Raw genomic sequence first — 25225 nt, 5'->3', positions numbered from 1 at the left:
CTCAAAGAGGTCTGCTATCTTTTGTCCTTGCTTCACAAAAATATCACGACTCGTTTCATTAGCAATCAGTATAGTCACCCTTTCCTGGGCTTCAGCAGGTAGGGTTATGACTCCACTGGGGACCAGCACTCCTTCAGGGAGCTCTCCTCCCATCGGCTGCTCTATCATTGCTAACGTCCCTTTACTGCCTTTCAGACAGGTACTCATGACAAGCACTTCTTGCTCCGTCCTTGCAGGCACTACTAAGGGGGTTGTGCCCGCGTACTTCAGTGCCCCAAGCGGTAGCTCAGATGTGTCCCTTTTAGCGCTCTCAATTTTCCTATAGGCTTCAGCACAAAGCGTATGGATCATCAGGGTATTCAGGTACTGGTCCCCAGCCCGCCTTCTGCAGTAATCCGCGAGTACCTTGAAGAGACTGGAGTTGGTCCCTATCAGCACAGACACATCAGAAGTCCCTTTAGGGTCAGGGCATATTAAGGCAGCTGTGTCTACCTCTTCTCTCACCCCAGCAACCTCCTCTGGGAATTCCAGGTGCACTATGACATACCCTTGATAGGGGTATTCATCCATGCTGAGGCCACATAGGCCAAGGCCAGTCAGTGGCTGTATAGGCAGGTGCCTAAGCATCTGTTGGTAGAATGACTGAAATATAATAGTCACTTGAGATCCAGTGTCAAGAACTGCTTTACACTCCACCCCTTCGATCCTCACCATGACCTCTGCTCGAGGCCCTATCAGTCCTGCAGGGATCCCAGCTGGACAGTCTTTTCTGGGGGAATCTTCAAATCCTGCAGACCTGGGGGGTCCCCGTCCCCAGACCCTCTGGCAGCTACCGGATCTCTCCCAACTGATCCTCAGCTTTCCATACACTAAGGAGGGGTTTTCTTCATTACGGCACTTGGCAGCACTGTGTCCATCCTGACCACATCGGTAGCAGAAGAATTGACCTTTCCCCCTTCGCCTGGGGGGGATGGTGGCTCTAAGTGCGGGCTTCTCAATCGCCACAGTTTGAGGCTTCTTATTCCTAGAAGTCTTAACTCGGTCAACGGTACTTTGCAGCTCAGCTATCCGTTCCATCAGGACCTGCATTTGTTGGGCAAGTTCCTCTCTGGTGCTCACCATCAGTACACTGGCCATTTGCAGTGGTGTTGTGCTGGCTGGCTCCGATGTTTGGGCTTCCCAAAACTCACTGGCAGCCTGCCTTTCTTCCTCCTCTCGGACCTCTTTTATCAGCTGGGAGTAACTTGGGGGATGTTCCCGTCGTTCTCTTAGCCGGAGATGAAGTAGAATCGGGTTCTGATACTGAGTTCCTCTTACAATTTGAGCCAGTCTGGTCTGATTCATCTGCTCAGCAGTCACTGCTCCCCTCATGACAGCTCTCTGAAGCAGTCTCTCCAGTCTCTGTATGTAGGCTGAAGCCTTCTCGCCCTTTTGTTGTCGGGAATTAAGGAACTTACAGTAGCTGTCTTCAGGGCCCTCTACACTCCCAAAGTTGTGTTCAAGGGCCTCTAGGCAGTCCTTCACACTGACCCCAGGGTCAATGAGCTTCAGGGTGCGAATCACATCTAATGCTGGGCCGCCAAGGCTCTCTATAAGGCATCTTCGCTTTTCTGCATCTGGTACGGCCCACTCTTGCAGCATTTCAGTGGTATGCTCTAACCAGGGTTCAAACTCCTCCTCCCCAGCAAATAATCTTAACTTACGACAAGAGTCTGACTCAGCATGGGGAAGCACAACCTTTTCCAATATTTGCCCCAGAGCTTTTGTCCAATCATCAGCCGAGGCTGCAGCCTCCGAGCTAGAAGCTGCTGAGCCAGGGCCCAACAAACCTGACATATTAGCCATTATACAAACAGTAATTTCCTCAAAATATAAGCACAAACAAAAAAAAATATAAATTGTTTCCCAATGTAGTGGATCACTCAACAGGTGCTTGCGAGGGGTACTGACCCAGGCGATCCCGGACGAGCCCCCAAAAATGTAACCCTTCTGCCCGTCAGAGTTGGCAGCAACAAGGGCCGGGTTCAATATCTAGGGGTTCCATTCCAATAACACAATGCAAACCGGCTCGAGCCCCCACCCAGTGACCTGGGACAAATATATACCACCCCCGCTGGGCGCCTCCAAGAGGCAATACTTCCCCTCTCGCAAGCACATAGTCTGAGTGTAGCAAAAGTCTTTTAATAACAGAGAGAAACAATGTGGCATTATGTTGGGGAAACACCACCAACCGGATTCATAACACAACCCATGAGCAAAAACAACCCCACCCCAGGCAAATTGGGGCATGCCCTTTTCCCTTTGGTTCTTGAGTCCAGCAACCCCAAAAGTCCAATGCCCCAAAAGTCTCTGTCCCTGGTCAGGGCAGCCCCAGAGTTCGAAAGTTTATCGGCGGAGCTTTACCTCCCAACCTGGGTGGAAATGGGACGGGGGTAAGAGGCACCTTACGTGATCTGAAGCTGACCGCCCCATAGCTCCATAGCGGCGCTCCGCTCCGCTCCGCTCCGCCAGCCGCCCCACAAAACTCCTTCGCTCAGCTGCGCTCCGCTCCACCAGCCGCCCCACAAACTCCTTCGCTCAGCTGCGCTCCGCTCCACCAGCCGCCCCACTCCACCAGCCGCCCCACGAACTCCTTCGCTCAGCTCCACGGCCCACAAGCAGCTCCTGCCATCCACACACTGCTCCGTGTCGAACTGCTTCGCCAGCCGTCCCGCAAACTGCTCCACAATATATCTTCAGGCTCCCCCACTACTTAACACAACACTCAGTGATTTCAGTGCTTAGGTGAATTCAGCTTATAATAGGGGAGCCCCAGTGCTGGTGCACTGTCAGCCCAAAGTGAGCTCAGCAGCCTATAACTAGACTTCTAATGAAATCAAAATTAGCTCTGATATTCCACAGTGGAGAGAGGAGGAAGTGCAATTAGCATGTAAGGCCCTCACCAAGGGGCCCATGCCACCAAGTATTAATACTTGTCCCCAGCCTCTCTCCATTCACACAGTTTTGGAACCCATGACCCTTGCCTAGCGAGTGCTACTTAGATGATGGTGAATCCCTCCATCGTAACAAAAGGCCACGTACAGTTCCAAGCACAGTTCCCATAATCAGGGTAATAACAATTTATTCTTCCTGCCCCAATAACAGAGACACTGGGGATCCCACAGCAGCCAAAGTGACCATTTGGGCAGCTATGGTCTCATTCTAGGCGTGGTGGGTGTGCCTATGCAAATGAGATCGGCCCCTGAAGTTCTTTTCCACAACTTGCCACACCTCACCACCAGATGTCAGGGTGGAGCTCATCCTGACACTGCTTACACACATGTCCTCCAGGACAGTGAATTTCCAAGCCAAAACAAAGAAATCCAAAAGCATTTTCTAGCTAGATTTCTTACCAACTGTACAGGAGTTGAAGGGCTTGCATCCTTGATCTGTTCCCAGCAACAGTATTACACAGACAGACAAAGGCTTTCCCCCCCTCCAGATTTGAAAGTACCTTGTCCCTCATTGGTCATTTTGGGTCAGGTGCCAGCGAGGTTACCTTATCTTCTTAACCCTTTTCTGGTGAAAGGATTTTCCTTCTGCTAGGAGTACAACACGTAAGAACTGCACAGTCAAGGAAGGCTGACTTTTTTTACAGATTGTTTGTGAGCATACTCTTCCTCCATGCCATGGGTAACTGGGGAACCATGGCGCTCACAGAACTTCTGGTCTTCCTCCCAAACCGCATCCCACTTAGTGCTGGTTCACATACTCTCTGACAATTTGACAGTTCCCTGATGGACACTGCAGGCCTGAGGAGATATCGTCTCTTGTGTCTGCAGATCTTTGCGTGAACTTTGTGTCTGCAGAACTTCTGCAGGTGTATTTGACTACTTTGTCACGAAGCTCTTTCATTTTGACCCCATAAATGATAGGGTTGAGCATGGGAGGGATGAGGAGATAGAGGTCAGCTAAGATGATATGAACATAGGGTGCGATGTCTTGACCAAAGTGGTGTGTAAGAATGGAGAAGAAGGTAGGGGTATAATATGTCAGCATCACACAGATGTGGGCTGTGCAAGTGTTAAGGGCTTTCTGGTGGGCTTTATGAGAGGAGATTCTGAGGACGGCCCTGATGATCAGACCATACGACAGGGCAATGAACGTCAGGTCAAACCCATTGATTACAAACATTAGCACAAAACCATATATCCTGCTGACTCTGATGTCCCCACACACCATCCTCACCATAGCTATGTACTCGCATTGTGTGTGGGGGATAATGCGGTTGGCACAGAATGTCTGCTGACTCAGGAGCAGGGGCAGGGGCAGAATGAAGAGAACAGCTCTTATCAAACCTGCAAGTCCTAGCTTAGCTATTTGTGCATTGCTGAGGATGGTGGCATATCTCAGAGGGTTACATATGGCAACGTAGCGATCGAAGGCCATTGTCACGAGGGTGGATGAGTGCATCACAGAAATCGTGTGGAGGAAGAACATCTGGGTGAGGCAGCCAGCCACAGTAATGCCTTTCAAATTGAACCAAAATATGCCCAGTGCCTTTGGCACAACAAAGGTAGGTGTGGCAATGTCTGTAAGTGCCAGCATGCAGAGCAGGAGGTACATCGGCTTCTGCAGAGTCTGTTCCTTACCTACAACAGACAGAAGTGTGACATTTCCCAACAGGCTGATAATGTAGAATGTAAAGAAAGGGATGGAAATCCAGATGTGGGCAGCCTCCAGGCCAGGGATGCCCATTAGGATGAAAGTTGAAGCGTCAGAGTGGGTGAAGTTGAAAGGTGCCATGAAGCAGTTGATGCATCGATATGACTCAGAAATGCTCAAGGTGCCTGTAAAGGGAGAAAAGCACAGCAAGGGGGTTCTTATTTGTAAAAAATAATATGGTAAATATGTTACAGTTATGAACATTCTCGGAGTCTTCTTGAGTGAGGAGTGAAGAACTACCGACGATGTCACTCCCTACTTTCCATAGATCTAGAATACGGAGGGAACCGTTTGTTTCAAAACTTGGTTTCCAGACTCGTTTGTGGGAAGATTACAGACTCCCCAAAATGGAGTCCAGAGTTATGTGGCCTGGTCACATGGCCTTTTAGAGTCATAGCATCCACTACGTATAGTCTGTCTGAAGCATTCTCAGGGAGGCTCACCAGGTGGGAGATAAGTTTCTCTAAAGGCCTATTGTTTCCCCCAAAGTCTCATTGCCCTGAATAGGCCCTTCCCAACCATCTATCTAGACTGACATCAAGTTCCCTAGTGGGCGTTACTCACTTGTAACTACATTTGAAATACAGGGAAGTCATCAAAATTCAGAACTTTTGACCAAAATCATCAATACATACAACCATAACCATATTCAGAAAGTCATAACTTTTCCAATAACATCTTACATGACCCATCTTGCATAAACTGTATCATAATTATGCTATAATCATATCATCATATCACAATGAACAATATGGGGTACATTGTTACAAAAATATCAAATGTTATTTCTACCAGTGAAATGCCTGAAGTTACAGAACAACAACAAATGGAAACAAAACTGAGTAAAACTTGTGACACCCAGATTGTAGTTCTGTGGCTTGCCATGGGAAAGAGACCCTGAAACTCCCCAAACACACTCTGTACCACGAAAGGTCCCAAAGTTGGCCTTGGACCAACAAACACAAAGAAAAAAATAATTTCAACAGCACTGCCCACCTGTCCACCTACATGCTGCTTTGCAACCCTGTGATGTTCCCCTCTGGTGTTATCTGGACTGGTGATCTGGTTGGTCACCCCAGTCCTTAGCTTTGGTAGCCAGCCTTACCCTGCTCAGCTGTGAGAACCCCACTCCTGGGCTGTTCACGCTCAGTCTTTGACATGTAAACTGCTCTTTGGATTATGCAACCGAATGACACTAGCCAATATCTCCTTTCCCAGACACAACCTTACTCTTGCAGTGTGCAGGTGTGCCCGCAGGGCACTCCAAGCTTATGTGAGTTTGTCAGTTTAAGAAAGAAATGGAAATGCCCCAGGCTTGTTATCCCAAGGGGAGTCTCTTACACGCTTCAAACCAAACACACTGCTTCAGGTAGAATAAACAACAAATGTATTAAGTACAAAGATAGAATTTAAGTGATATTCAGTGATTGGCAAAAAGTCAGAGTGGTTACCAAAAGAAAAGGAAATGTAAGCACACTGTCTAAACTCTCAATCCTATTAGACTGGGCAACATCTAGATTAAGGATTTTTCTCACCCCACTGGATATTGCAGTCCTTAATATACAAGTTTCCTGTGTAAACCTGGGCCAATCTCCCCTGTTGGAGTCTTGTCTTCTTCTCAGTGGGGGCAGGAGAAGGGCCCAGTATGTGTCCGCTCTGTCTGTTTTATAGCCTCAATCCATGTGCTTGGGGGGCACAAGTCCAGGCATGTCTGGGGAGCATTGCTGAGTCTCTCCAAGCAAGGTTGAGCAATTCCCTCTGTGGAGCTTCGTGCACGTGAGTCATTGCATTGGAGCTCCCTTGCTGGACAAGGGCTCTTGATGGGTTGTTTGACACCCTGCCTGGGGATTGGTCACTTTCCTTGCTGTTGCCTCTGGAGAGCTAATATCTGACTTATTCCCCAATTTACAGCATGTTTTAGTGACCACCATACAACACCATAATCATAACTCCATATTCATTAATGATACACATGTATGGATAGAGGCATGATTTCAACAGATCATAACCTTTCCCTGATACCTTACAAGGCATGTTTTCTATGTAAAATCATGTTTATATGAAAATGAGGACTATGGCCGTTACAGGATGCTCCCCGGTGATAGAGAATGTCTCACCTCCCCCCTTAGTTTGCTCCAAGAGGGTTAGCCACCGACTAGCTCAAAGGCAGGGTGTGTTATCGCTCTCTTGGCACCCAGCCTTCAAGGCCATGAGGCGGTGTCATAAATACAAAGTGAAGGGGAAAACTCCTCTCACCTGTAAAGGGTTAAGAAGCTAAAGGTAACCTCGCTGGCACCTGACCAAAATGACCAATGAGGAGACAAGATACTTTCAAAAGCTGGGAGGAGGGAGAGGAACAAAGGGTCTCAGTCTGTCTGTATGCTGGGTCTTTGCCAGGGATAGACCAGGAATGGAGTCTTAGAACTTTTAGTAAGTAATCTAGCTAGGTACGTATTAGATTATGATTTCTTTAAATGGCTGAGAAAAGAATTGTGCTGAATAGAATAACTATTCCTGTCTGTGTATCTTTTTTATAACTTAAGGTTTTGCCTAGAGGGGTTCTCTATGTTTTGAATCTAATTACCCTGTAAGGTATCTACCATCCTGATTTTACAGAGGGGATTTCTTTACTTCTATTTACTTCTATTTTTATTAAAAGTCTTCTTGTAAGAAAACTGAATATTTTTTCATTGTTCTCAGATCCAAGGGTTTGGGTCTCTGGTCACCTATACAAATTGGTGAGGCTTTTTATCCAACATTTCCCAGGAAAGGGGGGGTGCAAGTGTTGGGCGGATTGTTCATTGTTCTTAAGATCCAAGGGTCTGGGTCTGTAGTCACCTAGGCAAATTGGTGAGGCTTTTTACCAAACCTTGTCCAGGAAGTGGGGTGCAAGGTTTTGGGAAGTATTTTGGGGGGAAAGACATTTACAAACAGCTCTTCTCCAGTAACCAGTATTTGTTTGGTTGTGGTAGCAGCCAATCCAAGGACAAAGGGTGGAATATTTTGTACCTTGGGGAAGTTTTGACCTAAGCTGGTAAAGATAAGCTTAGGAGGTTTTTCATGCAGGTCCCCACATCTGTACCCTAGCGTTCAGAGTGGGGAAGGAACCTTGACAGGTGGTGTGCCTCAGTTTCCCCATTCAGACACTGCAAACCAGGTTTCTATGCTATGATCAGATTTAAATCTGTTTGCAGCTATTAACTATGAACTAGACTTAACATAAGGTTTAACATCAGTCCTCAAATTCTTATCCCAAAACTTTACATTCATACCTTTTTTTTAATCACAGATGGGTGTTTACATGTATTTTTATGCTACCACGCCGTCTGTTCAGATACTGCAGTGTGAGGTTGGTTTGTTCCTTACCCATGGTGTCCTTTGACTCTCTCCCATGTAATCAGTCAATGGCTTGTCTTTCCCTCCAGTGTTCCCGTCTGTGTGGGCTATTAATTTAATTGTGTCTCTGGAATTTTCGTGCCTCAGGGTCTGGGAAGATAGTTTTTCAGGGGGATCCTGCACATTGGCTGGCTCTTTGCCACCTTTCCCTAGAGGATGGTGATCTGAGCTCCCTGAAAATCAATCAGGTTCTTAAAAGGAGAACTTTTTTTTTTTTTTTTTTTAAGTAAAAGAATCACACCTGGAAAATCAGGAGGGAAGGTAACTTTACAGAGTAAATAAAAAAGTAAAACACAGAGGATTCCCGACTGGGCTCAGCTTCAAAGTTACAAAAAACAAGAATAAAACTCCCTCTTAGCATATGGAAAATTCACAATCTAAAACAAAAGATAACAAAGGTATTTCCCTGCCTTTACTTACAATTTGTGTAATTGTAATGTATCATTTCAGGTATCTTTTCAGGAGATGATTTACCAGCTTGGTCTCTGTCTCTCTCTGTGTCCAGAGAGGGGACACACAAAGAGAGCACAGATAAAAACTCTTCCCCCCACTCCAGATTTGAAAGTATCTTCTTCCCTTATTGGTCCAGTTGGCCAGGTGCCAACCAGGTTATCTGACCTTCTTAACCCCTTACAGGTAAAGGGACTCTGTACCTCTGGACAGGAGGGATTTTATGTTACCGCATACATCAAGGTTGTGACCCTTCCCTTTATATTTATGACACAGTCTGTGTACCTGGGTTCCCAGATGCTGATGCAGCCTTCCTTCTAGTGTCCTCAGCATTATGCCCCAAGTGACGAGTGGGGAGACATTCCTCTACCCCCACTATTCCTTCCCCAGTTTCCTCCTCTGGGCCCCCTCCTAAGACACATTTCTGTGTGCTCCATAGGAAGTGATCTTTCTTTTGTTCAGCTGCAAAACTCTGCCAGTTAACAGCTGAGACAGTTTCCTTACTCACTGACAACATCTCCCCTGCCTCTGTGCCTGAGGGCATGTTGCCTAGTCTCAGCCCCCTCCCATACTTGGAAGCATCCTGCTTCCGTGTGTTACAGAGTGACAGGCATCCTCACTCACCTCAGTGGTTTCTGAGATTCCCTGCCCCTTCTCTAGGCTCTCCTCTGGGACACATTTCTCTATGCTCCCTAGACTTTGTCTCTGGTTCAGCTGTGACCTGCTGGAAGCTAACAACCTGGACAGTTCTCTTCCTGGAAGGTATTACACCCCATCCCTTCCTGATGTGATGTTTCCTCCAGCTTGAGTGCAGGAGTTGTTCTAAACCACCCTCCCGCCTGGAAGCATGTGGCTTCCCCCTGTTGCAGAAGAATCAAGGAGACTCTCTCCCATTCTATCAGCAGTTCCTGAGAACTTACCCTTTCCTTCACTGGTCCCAGGATAAAACTCACTCCTGCGGCAGGCAAATACTTTAAGCTGAGCTGCACAGAAAAAACATGAGCACGGAGCAGGTCGACGAAGAGGTGTTCCATTACTCCACAGTCCAAACACTTTCCAGACCTTCCCACACCACAAGGATTTTACCTAGTGGTATAAGGAATCTGCTTTCGCCCACCCTCACAATCTCTGCCGTGTGGCCAGGTAGCACCCTGGCCTTTGGGACCACATTCCGCTGAACCAGAGAGATATGAGCTCCTGTATCCCTCTGCCTCAAGTACTCCATCCATTTGGAGAGCGTCAACATGCTCCATGTCTGGTTCTGCAGAGGCTAATCTCCTAAAACCAATATGATTGGTTTCAGTTGCTTGGGGAGTTTCTGGGGTGAGGACAGCAGAACTAACATGAACTATTGGTTGCCTGCTTCCTCCTATGTTTTTGGCTAAGAGAATGTTTAGGCTCCCATCCCCGTACTGTCTTCCCAGGGGCAAAATGGGACCCTCCCTTCCCACCAGTTGTCAACCCCTCTTTCTGTGGCCTGCCCTCAATAGACACCTGAGTCTAATCGAAGTCATCAGCTAAAAAAGCCATCTCAGCCCCAGACTTTACATCTTTGTCCCACAGACACTGCTTTACTTCAGCCGTACTTAGTAAATTCTCTTGAGCAACAAGTCCAAGTATTTCTTCAAAACTTGCCACCTCTTTACCCCTCACCCATTTTCTCATCCTCTCCAGAAACAGAGATGCGGGGGCTCAGAGGGAGCAGACTCCTCTCCCCCCTTGAAAAAAATGTTATCCTATTTGTTTTGAAGGTTTAAGCCTGTGAGTTTGAGATATCAGCAACTTTTCTGTCAGTTCTTCTTGGGTCCTAAGAAGCTCACCCATCCTTAGAGGCCACAGGAGAGCTCCACATGAAGTCACTGGAGACTCAGTGCTGATTTAAATCAGGGCATTTATTTAAGTCACTACATGTGGATTTAGGGGGAACTCCTGGATCTGTTGGTAATTTGGCCTTTGATCTCAAAGGGGACCAGATTCATCCTGAGTGTTTAACTTTTGGCTCCCGGCTGTGAAAATCACGGCTTTGGGTCCTGCTGCAGAATGTGCGATTCTGTTAGGGTGCTGAAAGAGCCTGAGGGGAAACCCCCAGTTCATGGGGTGCTCTGAGACCGGGAATGAAAGTTGGGAATTTCAAAACACAGGGGCCCTGATTTTGCTCTCAGAGAGGACAGTGTCAATCTGGAGTGACCCAGTGAAGACAGAATGTGAAAGCAGAATATAGCCAGTGTGTGGCCCATTCTCGTTGTGAACTCTCTGGTTCACAGGTACCCACTGCAGAGGCTTTGGCTGCATTTCCTAACAGGGCAGTGACATTGCTGAACTGGAAAACTTGAGCGAACCAGAGGAAAAACCACACAGCACAAAAAAAAAAAAAAAAAAAAAAGGAAGTTACTGAGACAGATAGAAGGAAACAGTAAGAGAAAAGGAACTAAATTTAAAACACAATATTTGTCGAAACTCTTTCCAATACATTTATAGTTCCAATTTGACCAGGTAAATCCCTTGGTGTTTCTGAGAGTACTAAAAACTCAGCACTAACCTTAATGCAGAAACAGGCAAGTCACCGCAATCCTGCTCAGCAGAGAAAGGAAATCTCCTTATGGCTACTGCAAGGCAGAGGCTTGAGAATCAGTGTGTGAATGTCACATGGCTGACACTTCACATGCTGCACAGCGACCTTTATGATCCCCCTGAACACTCCCCGCGAACTGTCAGGTTGCCCAGGACTCCCATAGAATTCCCTGGACTCTGTGAGCAGTGGGAAAAGCAGAAAATAGACCGTAGAGAACTTCAGCCTAAGAGCCCCCCTGGGAGTGAAGAAATGATCTGCCAATAACAGGGGCTCAGATTTACAGAGCAAAATGCAGTTTGCGAACGGTTCAGTGCAGCACATGGTGATAGATTTCTTTCCTGTGTGTAGTGCACTTCCACCTGCACTCACTGGGAACGCTGCCACAAGATTGGGGGCCAAAAACACATTTCACTTGATGGTAGCATTGTACCACTGCACAGCACCCATGCAGCTGTAATAGCCATTCCCTTCGCCTCTGAAAAATCAGTGCCACCCTGTCGCAGGCAAATTACATGATCCTGAATTAATGCAAGCTGAAATGCGTGTAAAAGGCTTTCTTCTCATAGGATTCTGACATCAATGGTAGTTGCCAGTGGCCCTTGGGAGGTGCTAACTTGTTTTATGTCTGACAGCTAACAACTGTTTGAATGGTTAATCTACTCTCTGCATCAGGGAGGCATCACATTTCACTTCTTTGTTGACCTTTCACAGATTGGTGTAGAAATGGGTTATGATATCCTGGGTCAGAGCTAGTCCAACGGGACTTCTCCACTGACTGCGTGATTACTTCCTCTCTTCCCGTGCTAAAATGACCGTGCTTCGGTGAGAACATGGGTGAGAACATGGTGGTACAGGAATCAAAGAACTGCTACATGTGGCTCTCCTGTTTGGGCTACTGTCCCTAGCCCCATACTTGCGTCATAGATGCCTTGCGGCCAAATTTGAGGTCCAGAGGGTATAAGACGGATGGGTTGTCACCCCTGGGGTGCAGTCTGGGAGCCATGAGAAATGCTGCACACCTCTAACCACTCAACTCGGCTGGCCCTGTTTCACACTGCTTTGCTGGTGATTCAGTCTCTCCAGACCCTGTGATCACCAACACTAGAGCAGATGGTGCCACACACTGAAACAGAGCTACCTGAGAGTTTAGCGAACTTCCTAAGTATAAACAGCAGACCCCAGCCGATTTCTCCGTTTTGTTTCCAATTTTTGTTGAAAGTTATATACATAACTTCAGACATTTCACTGGTGGAAAGAACCACCGATCTTTGCACCTCAGCTGCTTCAATCTCCCACCATATCCTGGACCCGCTGTCTGAACTCTCCTTCCCCATCCCAGGCTGCCTTGCTTCCAACATCATGCTGGTTGCCAGTGTCATCTCCATACACCTCAGTCACCTGTGGATTCCACAACCTCCGAGCTGCCTCACGCTCCCCACAACTCTTCTTCTGCAGGGGGTGAGATGACTCCCATCAAACCGGCTCCCTTGGCAGGGAGGAGTGACATACTGGTCAGAAATCTACACACAGGTCGCAAATGCTGAGGAACCTATGCTGCTTCTCTTATTACACCGATACACAGTACATGGTGCTTCAAGGACTGCTGCTCAGGAAAAACTCACAGGCTGAGAATTATGCACATTATATAATGAGAGCGGGCAACTCTGGGACATGTGAGGGCCTAGATCAATACAGCTGCCACATGCAGGAACCACTGGTAGCTGACTGACACAGTGGGCCAGTGTGAGACAGATGTTAAACCCAGGATGCTCTGGGACGATTTGCTAGCCAGCTCTGTTAGTTATGAATGGTGAGGGTTGTACATTCATCCTTAGTGCAAAGATTTTATGGGATGTGTGAAGGTTCCTTCCACACTCTGAACTCTAGGATACACATGTGGGGACCTGCATGAAAACCTCCTAAGCTTACTTTTACCAGCTTAGATTAAAACTTCCCCAAGGTACAAAATTATTTTGTAAAAGTTATTAATTTTCTCACCTAAAACTTTTTTGCATGCAGCGCCTTATGGGATCCCTCAGGTTCATGAAATACACACAGAGTGCACATTTTCCAAGGCAGAGCTGTCACCTGAGAATTATGGTTAAATTCAACATACTCATGAATAGAAAATTGTTCTAATGCTGAATTAACTCACACCATTTAAAATGTACACTTTATTTCCAGTCAGAAATTCTTTAACTCCAATTTCCAGATATTGGATTGTGTTACACCTCTCAGAGTAACAGCCATGTTAGTCTGTCTCCGCAAAAAGAAAAGGAGGACTGTGGCATCTTAGAGACTAACAAACTCATTTGAGCATAAGCTTTTGTGAGCTACAGCTCCCTTCATCGCAAAAGCTTATAGCAAAAGCTTATGCTCAAATGAATTTGTTAGTCTCTGAGGTGTCACAAGTCCTCCTTTTCTTTTTGCTGTTACACTTCAGTATGCTAGCCTGAAAAGCCTATTATTCAATACTAGTTCACAGTGTATATCGTTTCCAACAATTATCAAGTCACCCCTTAACCATCTTGATTAAACTAAACAGATTCAAATCTTTGAATCTATCACAACAAGGCATGTTTTCTAATTTGTACTAATTCTTGTGACCCCTCTCTGAAAACTCTTCCGTAGATAAACATCCAGTTTTAACTGGGGACAGCACAACTAGACAGAGGATTCAAGAAGCAGCCACACCAGTGCCAAATACAAAGGTAAAATAACTTCTCTAACTCTCCTTGAGATTCCAGTTTTTACCATCCAAGGACCACATTGGCTCTTTCGGCCACAAGGCCACACTGGAAATTTATGTTTAGCTAATTATTCCTTCTTACAGATTGCTCTGAATCAGTGACCTGTCTTCTTTATTATTTACAATCCCCCAATTTTTTGTCATCTGCAAACGTCATTGAGATTCAGGCATGAGAAGGGTTAGCAGCTGAGTTGCTGACACATGTTTCTTCTTACATTTGTCTGTTAACATTTGTACCTTATGCCTCAGACAAAGCTGGGTGCCTGCAAGAAAGTGTCTCACCAAAAGAAACAAGGAAGGTGTCAGGCTTCCCTCCCCACTCTGAATTCTTAGGTACAGTTGTGGGGACCAGCATGAAAGCCCCCCTAAGCTTATTTTAGATTAAAACCCGGTACGCTGCCAATACCAAGCAATTTAACAAAGAATCAGGGAAGATCCCACTTGGAGACGTCTTTCCCCAAAATATCCCCCCAAGCCCTTACACCCCCTTTCCGGGGAGGCTTGAGAATAAACAAGATGAGCACAAACCAGCCTTGATTTTTAAGACCCAAAAAAACCCATCAGATTCTTAAAAAACAGAACTTTATTAGAAGAACGAAAACAGATAAGAGAACAACTCTGTAAAATCAGAATGGAAAATAATCTCACAGACAGTCAGATTCAAAACATAGAGAATCCCTCTATGCAAAACCTTAAGTTACAAAAAGACACAAAAACAGGAATATAATTCCTCCAGCACAGCGAATTTCACAAGCCAAAACAAAGAAAACCTAAGCCTTGGAAACAAGCAAGGAGAACTGGAGGTCCTGGTGATGTCAAGGAACTATGACGTGATTGGAATAACAGAGACTTGGTGGGATAACTCACATGACTGGAGTACTGTCATGGACGGTTATAAACTGTTCAGGAAGGACAGGCAGGGCAGAAAAGGTGGGGGAGAAGCACTGTATGTAAGGGAGCAGTATGACTGCTCAGAGCTCCGGTACGAAACTGGAGAAAAACCTGAGTGTCTCTGGATTAAGTTTAGAAGTGTGTGCAACAAGAGTGATGTAGTGGTGGGAGTCTGCTATAGACCACCGGACCAGGGGGATGAGGTAGATGAGGCTTTCTTCCAGCAGTTCACGGAAGCTACTAGATCGCATGCCCCGATTCTCATGGGTGACTTTAATTTTCCTGATATCTGCTGGGAGAGCAATACAGCGGTGCATAGACAATCCAGGAAGTTTTTGGAAAGCGTAGGGGACAATTTCCTGGCGCAAGTGCTACAGGAGCCAACTAGTGGGGGGCGCTTTTCTTGACCTGCTGCTCACAAACCGGGTAGAATTAGTGGGGGAAGCAAAAGTGGATGGGAATCTGGGAGGCAGTGACCATGAGTTGGTTGAGTTCAGGATCCTGACACAGGGAAGAAAGGTAAGCAGCAGGATACGGACCCTGGACTTCAGGAAAGCAGACTTCGACTCCCTCAGGGAACGGATGGCCAGGATCCCCTGGGGGACTAACTTGAAGGGGAAAGGAGTCCAGGAGAGCTGGCTGTATTTCAAGGAATCGCTGTTGAGGTTACAGGGACAAACCATCCCGATGAGTCGAAAAAATAGTAAATATGGCAGGCGACCAGCTTGGCTTAATGGTGAAATCCTAGCAGATCTTAAACGTAAAAAAGACGCTTACAAGAAGTGTAAGGTTGGACATATGACCAGGGAAGAGTATAAAAATATTGCTCGGGCATGTAGGAATGATATCAGGAGGGCCAAATCGCACCTGGAGCTGCAGCTAGCGAGAGATGTCAAGAGTAACAAGAAGGGTTTCTTCAGGTATGTTGGCAACAAGAAGAAAGCCAAGGAAAGTGTGGGCCCCTTACTGAATGAGGGAGGCAACCTAGTGACAGAGGATGTGGAAAAAGCTAATGTACTCAATGCTTTTTTTGCCTCTGTCTTCACTAACAAGGTCAGCTCCCAGACTGCTGCGCTGGGCATCACACAATGGGGAAGAGATGGCCAGCCCTCTGTGGAGATAGAGGTAGTTAGGGACTATTTAAAAAAGCTGGACGTGCACAAGTCCATGGGGCCGGACGAGTTGCATCCGAGAGTTCTGAAGGAATTGGCGGCTGTGATTGCAGAGCCATTGGCCATTATCTTTGAAAACTCGTGGCGAACCGGGGAAGTCCCGGATGACTGGAAAAAGGCTAATGTAGTGCCAATCTTTAAAAAAGGGAAGAAGGAGGATCCTGGGAACTACAGGCCAGTCAGCCTCACCTCAGTCCCTGGAAAAATCATGGAGCAGGTCCTCAAAGAATCAATCCTGATGCACTTGCATGAGAGGAAAGTGATCAGGAACAGCCAGCATGGATTCACCAAGGGAAGGTCATGCCTGACTAATCTAATCGCCTTTTATGATGAGATTACTGGTTCTGTGGATGAAGGGAAAGCAGTGGATGTATTGTTTCTTGACTTTAGCAAAGGTTTTGACACGGTCTCCCACAGTATTCTTGTCAGCAAGTTAAGGAAGTATGGGCTGGATGAATGCACTATAAGGTGGGTAGAAAGCTGGCTAGATTGTCGGGCTCAATGGGTAGTGATCAATGGCTCCATGTATAGTTGGCAGCCGGTATCAAGTGGAGTGCCCCAAGGGTCGGTCCTGGGGCCGGTTTTGTTCAATATCTTCATAAATGATCAGGAGGATAGTGTGGATTGCACTCTCAGCAAATTTGCAGATGATACTAAACTGGGAGGAGTGGTAGATATGCTAGAGGGGAGGGATAGGATACAGAAGGACCTAGACAAATTGGAGGATTGGGCCAAAAGAAATCTGATGAGGTTCAATAAGGATAAGTGCAGGGTCCTGCACTTAGGATTGAAGAATCCAATGCACCGCTACAGACTAGGGACCGAATGGCTAGACAGCTGTTCTGCGGAAAAGGACCGAGGGGTGACAGTGGACGAGAAGCTGGATATGAGTCAGCAGTGTGCCCTTGTTGCCAAGAAGGCCAATGGCATTTTGGGATGTATCAGTAGGGGCATAGCGAGGAGATCGAGGGACGTGATCGTTCCCCTCTATTCAACATTGGTGAGGCCTCATCTGGAGTACTGTGTCCAGTTTTTGGGTCCCACACTACAAGAAGAATGTGGATAAATTGGAGAGAGTCCAGCGAAGGGCAACAAAAATGATTAGGGGTCTAGAACACATGACTTATGAGGAGAGGCTGAGGGAGCTGGGATTGTTTAGCCTGCAGAAGAGAAGAATGAGGGGGGATTTGATAGCTGCTTTCAACTACCTGAAAGGGGGTTCCAAAGAGGATGGCTCTAGACTGTTCTCAATGGTAGCAGATGACAGAACGAGGAGTAATGGGCTCAAGTTGCAGTGGGGGAGGTTTAGATTGGATATTAGGAAAAACTTTTTCACTAAGAGGGTGGTGAAACACTGGAATGCGTTACCTAGGGAGGTGGTAGAATCTCCTTCCTTAGAGGTTTTTAAGGTCAGGCTTGACAAAGCCCTGGCTGGGATGATTTAACTGGGAATTGGTCCTGCTTCGAGCAGGGGGTTGGACTAGATGACCTTCAGGGGTCCCTTCCAACCCTGATATTCTATGATTCTAATGCATTTTCTAGCTGGATTACTTACTAACTTTACAGGAGTTGGAGGGCTTTCATCCTTGATCTGTTCCCAGCAAAGGTATCACACAGACAGACCAAAGCCTTTCCCCCCCTACAAGTTTGAAAGTATCTTGTCCCCTCATTGGTCATTTTGGGTCAGGTGCCAGCCAGGTTACCTGAGCTTCTTAACCCTTTACAGGTAAAAGGACTTTGCCTCTGGCCAGGAGGGATTTTATAGCACTGTATGCAGAAAGGTGCTTATTCTTCCCTTTATATTTATGACAGGAGGTAACAGAGGTGCAGACCTGTTGCCCTAAACACCAATAGCCTTGTGGCCTTCCTGCCCATTCTGTTGAGCACAAAGTCTCACTTAGCCCATGGCCTCAACTACCTCTTGTTGCAATGAGTTCCTCAGTTTAAGTAGGCATTGAGTCAAGAGAGCACCCTTTTTTTATTGGTTTTGAATTTGCCATGTTTCACTTTAATTGCATGTCCTCTTGATCTTGTTTTAGGAGACATGGAGAACACAGTCTCAATCTACTCTCTACCAGGCAGTATTTTATAGATTTTCACATCTCCCCTCTAATTGATCTTCTTTGTAAGGTAACAATCCCAATCTTTTTCAACTTCCATTATGCTGCCCATTCACCTGGCTTGGTTAGCTGTCTCTGAGGACTTCTCTGGACTTGACTAGGACCTAAATAATCTTGTGCCATCTGCATATGTTGCCACATCACTGCTCAACGCCCCCTTTCTAGATTGGTAATAAGTATTAAATATTTGCTCTACAGTTTGTTATAAATTGTGTAAACCTCCCACCCCTCTCCCACCACCCACTGGCTGTCCTTCACAGGCACCTTGATCATTTCTGACCCTGAGTGACACATGAACCACCTCATGGCAGTTTTCAACCTCACACACTTTGACGCTTCAGCATTCTTTCTAATAGGCATCCCTGACTTGGAAGCTGCTCACGTCTGGATTTCCATCCCTTTCTCTATTTTCTACTTTATGGGCCTGCTGGGAAATTTCACGCTTCTCTATCTTATAGCCAAGGAGCAGACTCTGCACAAGCCGATGTACCTGCCGCTCTCCATGCTGGCACTCACAGAAATCGGCACATCTATTTCCGTCATGCCAAATGCAATGTGCATATTTTGGTTCAATTTGAAAGGTATTACTGTGGGTGGCTGCTTCACGCAGATGTTCTTCATTCACGTGGCTTCTGTGACACATTCAGCCACCCTCATGACAATGGCCTTTGATCGCTGTGTCGCCATATGTAACCCTCTGAGATATGCCACTGCCATCACCAACGCATGAATAGCTAAGCTAGGGCTAGTGGGTTTGATAAGAGCTGTTCTCTTCCTTCTTCCCATGCCCCTGCTCCTGAGCAGGCAGCCATTCTGTGCCAACCACATTATCCCACATACGTGCTGTGACCACATGGCCGTGGTGAAGATGTCGTGTGGCGACATTACAGTCAACAGGATGTACGGTTTGGTAATAGCATTTGAAATCATCATGTTAGACCTGACACTTATTGCCCTTTCCTATGGTCTGTTCATCACAATATCCTCCAAGAAAGCCCACCAGAAATCTTTCAGCACTTGCACAGACCATATCGGTGTGATGAAGATGTCTTACCCTTCCTTCCTCTTCTCCACTGTGACATACCAGTTTGGTCAGGGAATTGCTCTCCAGGTTCACATCATCTTGACCAGCCTATATTACCTCCTTCTCTCCATGTTCAATCCTATCATTTATGGGGCTAAAACCTTCGAGCTTCGTGAGAAATTGCGTAAGTACACTTGCAAAATATGATTACCCGGTGCCACTGATTTTAAGCCTTCGTGACAAGAGGGTGAAAGTATATCTTGTTAATCAAGGGTGCTCTGTTCTCCTTTGGCTGAGCTCAGCACTGTGGAAGTTCAAGTCTGAGAAGCTCCTCACACCTAACCTCTTATCACTGTATCACCAAGTACTGATCTCTCTGCTTCTAAGTTTCCACTTTCTCACCATCAACTGATCTCTGTCAGTATCAACTATCAGCCCTCAGCCCCAGAAACCCTGTCACTTGTTCTTTCCATGACTTGCAAACCAACAGAAGATACGGTAGTTTTCTGAAGCAAGGTGGCTTTCCATTATACCCTGTTTGAACCGGTATCTTGTTCAGTTTGACAAACTGAAGCCATGCTTTCTGACAGCCAAAGACAAAAAAGTAAGGACAGTGCTGAAATATACCTGATTTTTCTACGTCCAGTCCTTCTTGAAGCCTGGAGGATAAACTCAATGTTACGGTTGGAAAATGTTAATACAGGAAAGGTGCTGCAGGAATTGAGGGCATTCTAGTAGAGCTTCTTGGTGAGAGTTTTGAAACGATGTGTTTCTGAGAACTGGACCACATTACTCTGAATTTGAGGGCAGTTTGTGAAACAGATGAAACAGAGATTGTCACTATATGTCCAGGTGATTGAATCGCTTGCCTTCCTGAGTCTTTCACAACCTAGATTGGCTGATGTCTCATTTTTGCATCTATACAATGATACAAAATCTGTTATGAAGAGTCTGCACCAATGAAAGAATGATTGCACTGCTTACTGCTGATATGTATGACCAGAAGCAGAAGCATCCTACTTCCAGTGAAGACACCGAGGAGGAAATGTTGCCTTTTAGGGACTAACAGTAACAATATAATGCAACTCAGAATATGCACATTGGCTAGCATCATTGAATGTATTTAGAAATATATAATATAATAATGTTATTGTGGTTTTTACGCAACATAAGTTTTGGGCTCCCTTGGGCAAGGCAATTTTTAACAACATAATTTGCTATTTTTTCTTTAAAACACCAGCCACCCATCAATCAGGATTCAATACAAATCCTGGGGGTTTGATTTTCAATTTGATTGTCATCTCATAGATTTGTAGGTTATGTGGAAAAACTCCTTCTGGGGCTTTTAGCTTCTTTTCTTTTCTAAATCAGATCCATGTAAGGTATCTAACAAAACGTTTCATTTGTTACTTGATGTATAGACCATTGCATTTATTATAAAAAACCCCTGTGTTTCAAGAAAGAGATTGCGCTACTTTTAGGTTAGTTTTTAAGTTATTTGGGGCTATTAAAGCAGTAAAATGCGGCAAACCTGATGCAGTAGCTCAAGCTGAGCTGGAGGCAGAGCAGCAGAAGCCACAAAAAAAAAGGTCCAGAGAAGGATCCCTGAAGGCAGAACTGGGCTGAGGCCACAGATGCAGCACTCAGCCATGTTGTATCCTTGGGAGCAGCAGTTGAGGAAGAAATCACTTGAGACACAGAGAGCTGTGAGCCATGAAAGCAGCCATTTATTTTCCACACCCTGAACTAACCAAACCGGCCCAAACTGGCTGGGCTACCCCCTAATAATCTAACTCAGTTGCCATAGCAACAACAAGCTGCTATTACCATGACAACCAAATACACAACATATTCCTCCCCCCTTTATAAGAACATTTCCTAAATAAAACAAACACTAAACTAGAGAAGAAAGGTAGACTGCCTCCATTCCCGGCTAAACCCCAGGGATTATTTTGCCCCATAACCCTGGGTTCACCCTAGCTAAAGATCCAGCCATTGGAGTGTTGTCTCCTTGCTGATTTCAAAGCTTGTTTCATTGTCTGCACAAATCTTTCAGCTAATCCATTGGTCGATGGATGATATGGTGCTGTAGTGATGTGGTGTATCCCATTTGCCTTCATAAACTTTTGAAACTCCTGAGAGATGAACTGTGGTCTGTTGTCACTCGCAAGTTGTTCTGGCAGAACAAAACGACTAAAGAGTCCCCGTAGTTTTTGGATAGTACTCTCTGCAGTAGTGGACTGCATTCTGGAGACTTCTGGCCATTTAGAATGGGCATCTACCTCCACTAAGGACATGCTTCCTTCAAGGGGGCCAGCAAAGTCAACATGAATACATTGACATGGGTTTTCAGACCAGTCCCTGGGTGTAGGGGTACCCACTGGGGTGCATTCCTGACACCCTGACATGACATACAAGCTCTTGCTTTCTCTTCAATAGCACTGTCCAATCCAGGCCACCAGAAATAGCTTCGTGCAATTTCCTTCATGCGCACTATTCCACAGTGACCAGAATGTAGCTGTTCTAAGATCTGTGATCTCAGTGGTGGTGGGATAATGACACGTCTCCCCCACAATAAACAACCAGATTGGATCGATAACTCCGTCCTCCAGGACATGTAGGTAACAAGGGCCGATGAGACCGGAGAGCTTTCGTTGAGATTTTCCATGCATCACGAGGTCCATAACTTGGGACAATACTGGGTCAATGCGAGTTGCCTTCTTTATCTGAGTAGCAGTGATGGGTGTATTCTCTACGTGTTCAAAGTAGAAGACTTCCTTTTGGGCAGTATCTTGATGTTTGACTGGCAAAGGTAACCTTGAGAGACCATCCACATTGCCGAGCAGAGTGGATTTCTGATATTTGATTTCATATGTGTGCGCTGAAAGTAACAATCCCAATGTTGCATACAACTAGCAGCTAATGGGGGAATGCCTGGATAGGGTCCAAAAATTGACGTCAGAGGGCGATGGTCAGCAAGAAGAGTAAAGTTCCACAAAAACAGGTACTGATGAAACTTCTGAATTCCAAAAATGATTCCCAATGCCTCACATTCAATTTGGGCATAGTTAGTTTCTCCTTTGCTTAGAGTGCGTGAAGCAAAGGCAACAGGTCTCTCTTCTCCCGAAGGCATAATGTTTGACACGACTGCACCCACTCCATAAGGGGAGGCATCGCAGGCCAATTGTAGGGATAAGGATAGATCAAAGTACGTTAGAACTTCAGAATTTAGCAATGCATTTTTAGCTTTGTAAAATGCAACATCTCAGGCTTCAGTCCACTTCCAGGTCTCATTCTGCCCAAGGAATTTACGAAGTGGTTTTAGCAGTGTGGCTAACTGTGAGAAGAACTTTCCAAAATAGTTCAATAGTCCTAGAAACCAGCACAGCTGGCTAACATTTTGAGGTGGGGGAACCTCCACAATAGCCTTAACTTTTGCAGGGGCCTTATGAAGACCCTCAGCATCAATGATGTATCCCAAATATTCAGCAGAGGGCTGGAAGAATTCACACTTGTCTTTGTGGACTTGTAGGCCATACTCTTCCAGTCTTTGTAGGGTAGCCTCTAAATTCTTTAAGTGATCCTTTTCATTCCTTCCAGTGACCAGGATGTCATCCAGATAGCACTGAACTCCTGGCAAGCCACACAAGATCTGGTCCATAGCCCTGTGGAACAGGGTGGGAACAGACATTAAGGGTAGGCGACAGTATCGATAAAGCCCCTTATGAGTCACAATAGTCAACAGCTCTTGGGACCTTTCATCGATATGCATCTGTAAACACACTTGACTCAGATCAATCTTACTGAAGTTTTGTCACCCAGCCAGGCCCACGAAGAGGTCATCGATGCGGGGAAACGGGTATTGCTCTGCACACAACACTGTGTTGACAATGACCTTATAATCACCACAAATCAGGAGGGAGCCATCTTTCTTCATGATTGGAATGATAGGAGTGGCCCATGGAGTATGGGTAACTGGTATTAGGACTCCATTGGTGACCAGGCACTCCAAATCCGCTTCAACTTTCGGCCTGATGGCATATGGCACAGTTCAGGCTCTCAGATATTTTGGTTGACTGTCAGGTTTCATGTTCAGTGTGACAGTGATTCCCTTCATACTTCCCTAATCCTCTCCAAAAACAGCAGCATGTTTCCTTAGTATAGCGGTCAGACCGGTTTCTTCTTTAGTCCTTTGGTGCACTTCTGCCCTGTTCAGCTGAATCTTCCCAAGCCAGGACCTACCCATTCAGGCTGGGTAACTACCTCTCACCACAAACAGTGGCAATTTAGCAGCCTGTCCTTTGAGTTCCACCTTAACATCAATACTGCCCAACATGGGCACAGCTTCTCCTGTATACGTCTTCAGAACAGCTTTTGTTGCCTTAAAATGCTGTAGCTTTTCTTTATACACAGCCTCAGAGACCAGTGAGAGGGCTGCCCCGGTGTCCAGTTCCTTGCGTATAGGTTTGCCATCCAACAACGGGGTTACCCAGTATTCATGTGAGCCCACTGCCAAAGACAAAACGTGGAGTGGCTCTTCTTCTTGCGATGAGGTGTCACCTTGGTCATCCTGGATCTGCTCTAGGGTATACGGGTTCCCCTTTTAGGTCGGCCAGAGCACAGGCCTCTTTTTCTTTTGTTTACAGGCACACTCAATGTGTCCCTTTTTGCCATAGTGTCGACACACCAGGTCCTTACACCATCATTGTGATGCCTTGTGACCTGGCTCACCACAGTGGCAACATTCCTGACTCTGCACAGTTTTGTGGGAAGGTTCTTGTGACATTTTATGCACCCTAGAGGATGCACCGATGGATTGCGCCTCCTTTGTAGCCAGTTCCATGGAGACGGCAATGTCCACAGCCTTCGGTAAGGGAAGCTGAGCCTCTGTCAATAGGCTCTTCCGTATAGTTTCACTCTGCAAACCACACAGTAACCTGTCACGCAGGGCATCATTTAACATCTCCTTCAATTCACGGTGTTTTGCTAGCCTTTTTAAAGTTGCTACAAATTGTACAACTGTTTCCTCTTCTTTTTGGCCTCTTTTGTGGAACCTCTATCCTTCAGGAATTACCAGTGGTTTGGAGGAAAAATGGGACCCCAGGATTTCTGCAATGTCACTGTAAGATTTGGTCTCAGGCTTAACAGGGTGTAATAAGCTGCGTAGCAGGGAGTAGGTTTTAGCTCCCACAACACTTAAGAATATTGGCACCTTCTTCTCTGCTGTAATGTCATTGCAAGAACAAAAAGATCAAAACGCTCAGTTTACACATGCCACTGCACTACATTCTCCTCCAAAGGTTCCAGTGGCCCTTGAAGTGTAGCCATGGTTTTAGTTTCATGTTTCACAGTCAGTGCCAACAAGCCAGTTCTCACCCCTTCCAACAGCTGAAAGATTTTGGTAGGTTTTGTTTGTTTGTTTGTTTGCTTGCCTTGACTTCCACTTCCTTCTGTGGCTGGGGCAGCACAGGGATCCCATTCTCGTCGCCACTTTGTTGTATCCTTGGGGGCAGCACTTTAGGAAGGAATCACTTGAGACGCAGAGAGCGGTGAGCCATGAAAGCAGCCATTTATTTTCCACACACTGAACTAACCAAGCCAGCCCAAACTGGCTGGGCTATCCCCTAATAAGCTAACTCAGTTGCCATAGAAACAACAAGGTGCTATTAGCATGACAACCAAACACACAACAAGCCAGAAGAGTTGAAGGCAGCAGTGCTGAAGCAGAGCTGGGGAGCTGCAGCTGGAGCAGACCAGAACCGGGAGCTGGATCCGCACAAACCTGCGAGGGAGCCACGGCTGCGCTAGAGTAGGGAGCTGCAGGGACAGAGCCAGGACAGTGGATGCCGGCAACTAGTAACAAGGTAGCCGATCACAATGAGCAGCTCAGGAGAGCAAGTTGGGGCCATGGACAGAGGGCCTAGCACAGGGAGATGTCACCAGACCGGAGGGCCTTGAAGACTGGACTCAGGAGAGAGGACGTCAATCTGATGTAGGGCCAATTGCTGGGGAGAAGGGTCCTGCCACCTAGAGCCTGAGGGTGTGTGGCCACTGCAAAAGCCAGTGTCTGACTTGGCAGTATCACCACAGCACAACTAGAGGCTGGCAGGGGTCCTGGGATGTGTGAGGAACACAAAGAGAACAGTT

General features: G+C 46.3%; 1 protein-coding gene across 1 annotated transcript; it reads right to left on the bottom strand.

Moving 5' to 3' along the window:
• Positions 1-3732: 3732 nt before the first annotated feature.
• LOC144929134 (olfactory receptor 52P1-like) lies at positions 3733-4821 on the bottom strand. The gene has a single exon (XM_078848037.1). The coding sequence runs from the start codon at positions 4783-4785 to the stop codon at positions 3733-3735; it is 1053 nt and encodes a 350-aa protein (XP_078704163.1). The 5' UTR covers positions 4786-4821.
• Between the last annotated feature and the right edge of the window lie 20404 nt (positions 4822-25225).

This window comes from Lepidochelys kempii, chromosome 1 (genome assembly GCF_965140285.1).
Source record: "Lepidochelys kempii isolate rLepKem1 chromosome 1, rLepKem1.hap1, whole genome shotgun sequence".
Lineage (NCBI taxonomy): Eukaryota > Metazoa > Chordata > Testudines > Cheloniidae > Lepidochelys > Lepidochelys kempii.
This window is presented reverse-complemented; position numbering and strand designations above follow the sequence as displayed.